Raw genomic sequence first — 8,583 nt, forward strand, 5'->3', positions numbered from 1 at the left:
CTGCGCGTTAGTCCGCGCGCGCCTCGCGAGGCCCCCGGGGGCGGTGTTGGGTCTTGGCCCCGCCCCCAGCCGCGGCCTCGCCCCCCGGTTCCGCGGCCGGGTTGCCATGGGGACGGCGCCATGGAGGTGACAGGCAGCAACTACGTCGGGGGCCGTGCGCGGGGCAGGTGGGCGGGGCCCGTGTCCCCCTCCGTGTCCCGGGTCATGTCACGTGTCCGGCGTCCTGCTTTATGTACCCATGTGCCCTGTCCCGTGTCATGCACCGCATGTCCTATATCATATGTCCCATGTCCCGCTCCAACTATCCCGTGTCCTGTGTCCCACATCCCGCGTCCTGCTCTGCATATCCCTGGCCCCAGTCCTGTGTCCTGTAACCCACCGTGCACGTCCTGTGTACCGTGTCCCACCTCCCGTGTCCCGTATCCCACCGTGCCCGTCTTGTGTACTGTGTCCCGCACCCACGTCTTGCGTCCCACATCCTGCATCCAGTGTCCCAGGAGCCTGGCTGCGAGCATGTTACCCACTGCGCATGCTACCCCCTTGCAGGTTGGAGGGAAGCGGCTGCTACATGCTCCCCACCATGAGTCAGTACAAGGGCGACATGAAAGATGGGATGTTCCACGGGAAAGGAGCCTTGCACTTCCCGAACGGAGGCAAATACGACGGCGTCTGGGACCATGGCATAGCCAAGGAGGTACGGCGCCCGTCCCTGCATAGAGTGGGGGAGGGGTGGTGGGCTCCCAGTGCCGGCGGCCAGTACGGAGCTGCCGATGACGCGTCCCACCGCAGAGCGGTTTCGTATCGGTTCATAGGTAATACTTGTCATCAGTCAGAAATGATTCCTCTCCGATCCACTCGCCATGCTTCATAGCTGTATGCATGAACTTGTTTTGCAGGGGAAATACACTTTTGCAGATGGCCTCGAATTCAAAGAAAAAAACTGGCATTACTGCGATGGCTACGACCGAAGGTTTTACACAGAAATCTGTTCAGGTCTCAAACCAGCAGGTACTGTGCTGCGTTCAGGCTCATGAGAGTCTGAAAGGAATTAAACCGGTGACTTGGGCTATTGAGAGAGATTAATTAAACTACATAAGTAACGTGGAGCAGGGATGCTCTGGTTTATTTCAGACTCCACCGGCACGACACTGCCAAAGGGCTGTTGATGGTACATCCAGCCAATGACGAACACAATGAACGCTTTACATCAGCAAGATAGCTTCTTCTTGCGTGATCCTCATGTCAGGACAGGGCTACCTACCAACTTCTCATATCTGATGAATCCTTTTGGGCTTTTCATACTTACTTATTCCAGACATGCTTTTATTACAGGAAACTTAAGCCAAAAAAAGAAAATAAAAAGAAAATGTATTCATTTGCATTTGTTGTGTTATATAATGTTCCAAAGCACCTGAATAATCACAGAAATGCATGACCAGCTGCTTGACAATGACAGCTTTCTACTGGATTCATATTTGCTTTATGTACAATATCTGCCGTTGTCAACATTCAGTGAGCACATTTGCCAGCTCACCTGCGACTGGAAGGTGAAAATATTATATAATGGAATAAATAATATATTGGTAGAGTAGGCTGCACTCTTATTCACAACTTGCATTGTTTCAGTAGTGACATGAAGTTATCAAGGGGCCTTTTAAGCAGGGGTGAGAGCCTGCTGGCCTCAGGTTGGAGTGTTGGATGCATATTCACAGTATAGACTAGTGGGCAAAATGATCCAAGCACTTTTCTTTTCAAAACTACCCACTTCATGTCTGAGGCTTTTTGTGTGTCAGTGACTCCATCTGCAAGATGGGCATACTGAAGGCCCAGCAAAGACTCATGGAGATCCTTGCTTACTCAAGGAGGTGAGGCAATTAGAGTACCTGTGGTGGAAGGTGCTGTAGAGATGTAAAGCAATATATATATAATTGTCAGTTATTTTGCTAGAGGAGTTCAGGCCTAAAAGAAAGCGTCTTATTTTTGTAATAAAATATGCTGTGTCTTTTCAGGTATCTCACAGCTTACGAACTTAGATCCTCCCAGACCTATCCCAGAAGGATGTTACGACTGCGGTGATGGATTTTACAACCCTAACACCAGAGTTGTCACTGACTACAAGCTCAGGTTTCTGAGGAATGCAGGTACATGTTGCTCATTTTGCAGGAAGAGCCAATTGACTTTGTTTTACTCGTCTTCTGTCATGTATGACTGTCACTGACATTTACAGACCTGTGTTTAAGTTCTGAAGCCTAAGCTAAAACATTTCCAACAACATAAAATGTTTGTTTCAACTAGTTAATTATGAGCAGAGCTTATAAACCATCTTAGATGTAGTTCTCAAAACTGTAAGGGGCCTTTCACAAACAAATATGAATACACACATTTGTTCACATTTAGCAGCTTTTAAATCAAAGAGCATGCTTTTTGCTCTACTGTGGTACTCCACAAGGCTGCTATTGCAAGATATCAATCCTTCAGTAGGTTTTATCTTGCTAGGTGCCAAGTCCGATCCTAACCTAGCCACGCACTTAAGCATGTACTTAGCATTAAACATGCGAAGTTCCTTTGATTATGGTGAGACCATTCACTTAAGGGCTTTGCGCACACTACCTTTCAGGATCACATTCATGTAGAGCTGGGCAAATAAGGGACTTTCCTGTAGAAACAAAAAATTGGCTCAGACTGAACTGAAACAACTTCTAGGTTTTGGGGGTGTTTTTTTTTGGGGGGGTGTGGGTTAACTAAAAGCTTCCATTTGGATCAACCTGAAATATTTGATTCTGAATGCTTTGTTTAGTTACTTGGTTATCTAACCTTTTTGTCTAACCTTTTACTTTTGCTTTAGATTAACTTTTAAGCCAAGTAGCAATTGAAAAAATGTCATAAGGAAGTCACAACACCATGCTTTGGTATTTCCAAAATCAAACTTTTCATTTTGAAAATGTTAAATTTTTCAAAATTCCCCCGCATTATTTTTGGCCAAAAATATTTTGAGTTTTACATGAATTTGAAACAGATTTCTGGCCTCCACCCCTGCTGGAACATTTTCCAACAAATTTACTATTTATAAACAAAAAATTCACTCAGCCTTAGTCGAGCTTTTAGAAGTGTGAATACGGTGTTGGGGGAGGAGAGGAGGGAAATGGGGAAAATAAATAATTGGAAATACCATCTGCTACAAAATATACCCTATGGTACATGGCCTATTTCATAAACCCTCAATAAAAACTGATCTAGATTATTACAAGTGGCACTGATCCAAAATACTGGAATGCAATGGGCCTACTGATGAGAAAGATAAGCAAAATGCTTTCCAAAAACACAGGAACCTACACAGATTAGTACAGGCGGGAACGCCTAGGAATTCAATTTATTGTTTTTTAACCTATGCTTTGAACTCAGTGTCCTTCGCTACATTTATCTCCATATCCACAAGCAGTCAATCAAACCTGTTAATCAATACTCACTGCATGGACCAGCACTGACCAGTCTCACTGAGTGCTCAGAAGCAGAATACACTGCTGCCGAACTGTTTTCAGTGAACGGTCCTTGGAGAGTCCTTCATAAGAGCAAAGTTATATTTGTCACTATGGGTGTGAAGGAGGAATGTATCATGTCGGCCAGTCCCTTCCTCCAAGAGCACAAACACAATTGAAAGGCCCAGCGCTTGTCCAACATCAGAAGAACTTTGACTGCCCCAAGAGGAATAATTCAGGGCAGCAGGCCATGGCAGTAAGAAAAAAACCCAGCTGTAGACAGAAGAAACTGAGGAAAGAGGTTGGAATGACAGGGAACAGATCCAGAACAGCTCCTTTATAGGTTGTGCAGGAAAGAGCAGGAAAACCTCCGGGCTTCTGGCCAAGTCTTGAAAGCATCAAAAGCAGATGGTAGGAAGCATTCAGGAAGCTCTTACAGCAGCTTGACAGGTTTACCCAAATGACACCATCTTCCTCGGTCTGGGAGTGGGATTTAAGGAGAATCCATCTCTCAGCCTTTCACCTTTGCTTTGTCACAAAGCAAGTCGCTTCACTGCCGAGTGGGAAGGCAGGACAAGGAGGGCCCCTGCCATGGTACTGACCAGCCTGTCACACTAGCACTGAATCCAGACATCTTCCTAGTAAAGAGCAGAGAGTCTCCATTCAAATTCACTGGCATTTTTTTATTGAATCTCACCTATGCAGCATAGCCTGGAAATCCCTGCTACTTTAGCAAGACATTAGCTTTCCAAATGTGAGAGTCAGAGTCTCTCTCACATTAACTCCCATTGCATCAAAGTGCTCCAAAAGAACTACAAGGGAAATAAAGGCAGGCCCAGGGTGAGCGCAGTGGAAGTAAATCGCTTTGTTTCATCTCTTGTGTCTAGCCAAGGGTTCCAAAGGTTTGTTAATGTCCTGCCAGGTCTTCTGCTATGCACAAGTTCTTCCCTGGGGATACAGTCCTTTTTGGATCTTTTTTTTCCCCCACAGCATCACATTATACACAAAAAAGTTCACACACGGAGAATACACAGAAGCACATGTTTGTCTGAAGACTCACTGTTTAATTTTCTTTTAGCAAGTGCTTGGTAATCTGGGCCATAGACTCCCCCTCTCCATCAGAGATGCACAGCCTTGGGCTGCTGGCACCATCATTACCGAATCTGGCCAATATAAAGACCGGCGGAAGAATTCCCAAGTTCTCTCTTGTCAGCAAAAGCCCTCAGTGATGTAATTTCCAGCTTCCTGCAAGCAAGAGAGAAGATTCTAGGATGCAAGAAGAGTAACACCATACCAGTTGCGAGGCTTTCCAGGCTGATACTGGAGGCCATAAGCTGTCATAGAAAAAACATGCTGCCAAAAGTGAAAACCCTTTTCTGCAGAGGTGATGGGGTAGAGAGGGATAATAGTGGAGCAGGGCCTACCTCCTTTCTAATGGAAAGTAAAGCTGCTTTTGGTATAAGACGCTTTCCTTCTTCCTGTAGCTCATGATACTGACTCGTGTGATGCAGCTTCTGCTCTTGCGCCTCCTGTTCTGATATCAGTTCTGCTTTGCTGCCCCATCCTTCCTGGGTTTAAGTGGCACATAGTCCGGCACTCTGCCATGGGGTAGATTTCATCTGATGTACATTGGCCCCTTAATACAGTACAGTAGAGAGGACAGAGATAAATCCTGCTTTCACTTACACCAGTAAAGCTCAATAGGTTACGTCTGGATTTATACCTGTGCAACCAATAGCAGAATTTAGCCCAGAGCACCAAGGCAGGCAATTATTTTTTGAGAGAAGAAGTTTTGCATTGCTAGCATCTCAAAGCAGTCAGCAATAAAGCTCTGATTTCAACAACCCTACAATCTTTTCTGTGAAAGAGTAGGCCCCAGAGTGCTTGGGTGAGGGCTTTCTGAGTAAATGATTTCAGACTGAAAAGGTCAGAAGTCAGGAGTATTAATAGAGTTTTAAAAAGCCCCAAGTTTCATTAGAGCAGAGCTGACATGATTCTGTGAGCACAATTGGTACTTCAGGTCTAAGCCTCCACAATCCCTGTGCGTCCGGCTTCCTTGGACCTTTGTTCTCCAGGCTGAACGCTCGCCTGGTCTGAAGGAGGCTGGAAGTGAATTCGTTGCAAAAGTCAGGAGTTTGCCTTGCATGTTGGGATGGTCCAAGCACAAAAAGCCACTAGATACATCTCTGAACTGGCTTTGTTTTACAACTCTTATGGGATGTGCCCCAGATCCTCTCCGAGGAACACAGGCTTTGTCTGCTGTGAAGAAATGTAGTTGGGAAATACAGCCAGAACCATCTGAAAATGGTGTCTTCATTATATGCACTTTCCAGGTTGACTTCCCATACCGAACGTGAGCCAATGTTTCACAATCACTGACATCAGAATGGGGAGAGAGGTGAGGTCTTGGTCATCTTTCAGACTGGCAGGTCTTTTTGGATATCAGGCAGCGAGTACAAGTGTGCTGTACTGCAGGGACATAGTGACCATACTTGCAAGCCATTTATTAAGCACCATTATCCTCTGCTCCCCTCTGAGGATGCCCATTCTATGGATGGAGGGAGTGGGTGAATGCTCCAGTTCCAGGCTACCCCTAGTCATTGCCTGTGAATGGGAGAGCTCTGTTGGCAGGTGGCCTTTGCAATGGAAAAGGAAAGCCCTCCACAACAAAATGCATACATAAATCATATAGTATTTTCTTTCTTGGACTGCACTTAGCTTCCCATAGATTTTAACGTCTACTTATGAAGCAGGACTGTTGAGTCACTTGTACAGTTGTTTCCTTTCTATTTGCCTTGAGATAACTGAATTTAGATGAGGTCTGGCTCCTACATATTGAAACTCTTAAAAGCTCTTCAAATAATTGTTCTTTGGATACTTTTTAAGCTAAAGAAATCAGTTTTGATCGGCAATAAAAGTTCATGCTATTTTAAGTGCAATGCTATAGCTATTTGCTGTTGTATATTTAATCATTTTCAATTATATGTCATGTAAAAGATTTTAGCTCTGGGGCATTTGCCAGATGGCTGATTCTGCATTTCACACAACAAAAGAAATAATGTTTGTGTAAAGCTCTGAGAAATTGTTAGTAATCAGTATATTCTACAAGGAATGGGATCCAGACCTGTTTGGGAAAAAATCAGCTTTTGCAGAGATTAATTTAGAGTGCTTTAGTCTCTACCTCTAGGCTCTGAACAAAACAAATCATACTTACGGCTTGCTGATTTTTTTACCATTTGACAAAAGGACCGAATTTTATATTTTACATATTTTTATGACAAATGCAGTTTGTTTGCAGTTCAGTGATCCTTCCTCCTCTACCTGGAGCTGGCAAACTTACTTTCGAATAAAAAATAGAGGAGTGAAGAGAAGGTTGTGTACCTTTCGGTACATAAAATACAGGTGCAGTCGTGACACCCTTCCTAACGTGTGCGCCATTGCTAGACTTGCAGCAGGCAATGCACTTCTCTTTGTCATCTCTTGCTTTCCTCACCCCTTTTCTCTAAGCTCCCTGACTTTCCAGGCTAATCTTTTTGAAAGAGCACAGCAAAATGATCTGACTGGTGCCATCAGATTGTGTTGCTCCACTGGCTTCCTTTGTCCTCCCGCTGCGTCTCCCTGCTCACATGCGAGTTCTGAGGGTTGGAGCTGGTCTCGTGCCTTATTGACTCTCAGCTGCCTAACGTATCACAGGTGACAACTGGCTGCACTGGCGCTTCCTGCATGAGTAAGGGCTATGGAATCAGTCCCTCTAAACCAGTTGACTGTACATTGGGTTTTGTCTGTTATTCCAACTTTTAAGGACCAGATTCAACTAAACCATGGTTTCCTCCACAGTGCTGTCAGGAAATGGTGCATTTCCCTGTTTGTTTGAGAACGTAGGTCTGTGTCCTCAAAGGTATTTAGGCACCTCGCTCCCTCTGAATTTTTAAATGACTAGAAATTAGCCACCTAGGTAAGTCATGGCCACTACATTCCCTCAGAGGGTCGGGGCCTCTCTGCAGGAAGCCAGCGTTAGGAAAGAAATGGGCATTGCTTCAGGGGCCAGCCAAAGGGGAGGAACACTGGCGGGAAGGTGATAAAAAAGGAATAATTCACTACGCCCAGCTTACAGAGAAAGAGCCATGTGCTGGCATCGTCCTGGTCACTTGGGCTGCATGGTATCTCTTATTCCCCCATCCTGCCTCTGCTGTTGTCCTTTCAGTTTATATGCTCTATCAGGTGCATTTACTCTCTTTCCCTCACTGCAAAAGACTATGAAAGCCACAAATACCACCAAGGAGCTCTGTGCTCTGTAACCTGGAGAGCATTTCTTAATAGATTTGGCCTACACCTGTTCTTAGACAATTTACCTCTTTCAAGAACAAGATTATTAACCTGTGGGCTTGGCCTTCTCTACTGTAAGTGGCATGGCTGACATGGTGGTAATGGAAATACATGCATCATGTTACTAAATCGCTGCAATCGTTTCAGTAACTATAACCTTTGCTGAAATATTGTTCCTTGTGGCTTCCTGATTCTGAAATAATTATCACTTTGAAACCTGTGAAGGTTTCAGCTCCAGGAAGCAGCATGCCAAGAATAACAACTTTGTTTGTGTGTTAGCCATCCCATTGTGAATCCAATTAGAAAGTTTTGACACAAGTATTGCAGGGGCTTGTGTTCAGCTACACCGTACATGTGAAAACAAGATGGAAAGTTCATTTCAGGGCCATTTTGGAGGGGCAGTAATTAAGTGGAAGTGGAAGGGTGAGAATCTGTGGGTGGAAGTGGAGGTTAATTGAATATTTTCCATTTTCTTGCCAACCGCGATGGTGGGGAGGTCAGGCATAGTGAGGGAAGGGGTGCTGGGGTTTTGGGGAGGGGCAGTGGAAGTTGCTAGGGTGGATCATTGGAGCTGATGGCTGCGATGCTATCACGGGCAGCTGTAATTGGGAATGGAAGAACACAATAAGCTCTGCAGGTGATGAGAAAGAAATTAATTTATGCTGTTATTTACAGAGCACATAAGGGTGTGCTTGGCACCTGACAAACGTGGCAGAGAATGCTACTTCTGTCCAAAGGAGCAACCTCTGTGCAAGGTGCCTTGTCGTACCAGGAGGGACTT

The 8,583-nt window shown here is 45.1% G+C and overlaps 1 protein-coding gene across 3 annotated transcripts in view; it reads left to right on the forward strand.

The window, feature by feature from the left end:
* Positions 1–89: 89 nt before the first annotated feature.
* MORN5 (MORN repeat containing 5) overlaps positions 90–8,583 on the forward strand; it is a 16,070-nt gene continuing 7,576 nt past the window's right edge. For 2 of the 3 annotated variants that reach the window (XR_002096233.1, XM_019510857.1), the window contains exons 1-4: positions 90–167; positions 547–694; positions 897–1,008; positions 2,010–2,141. Coding sequence is in view for 1 of the 3 variants with exons in the window: in XM_019510857.1 (XP_019366402.1) it covers positions 121–167; positions 547–694; positions 897–1,008; positions 2,010–2,141 (439 nt within the window). In the remaining 2 variants the exon portion in view is untranslated. The remainder of the gene's footprint in view (positions 168–546; positions 695–896; positions 1,009–2,009; positions 2,142–8,583) is intronic. The other variant, XR_002096234.1, reaches the window with a different exon arrangement.

The sequence above is a fragment of the Gavialis gangeticus genome, unplaced genomic scaffold (assembly GCF_001723915.1).
Source record: "Gavialis gangeticus isolate Ggan-Ray unplaced genomic scaffold, GavGan_comp1, whole genome shotgun sequence".
Taxonomy (NCBI): domain Eukaryota; kingdom Metazoa; phylum Chordata; order Crocodylia; family Gavialidae; genus Gavialis; species Gavialis gangeticus.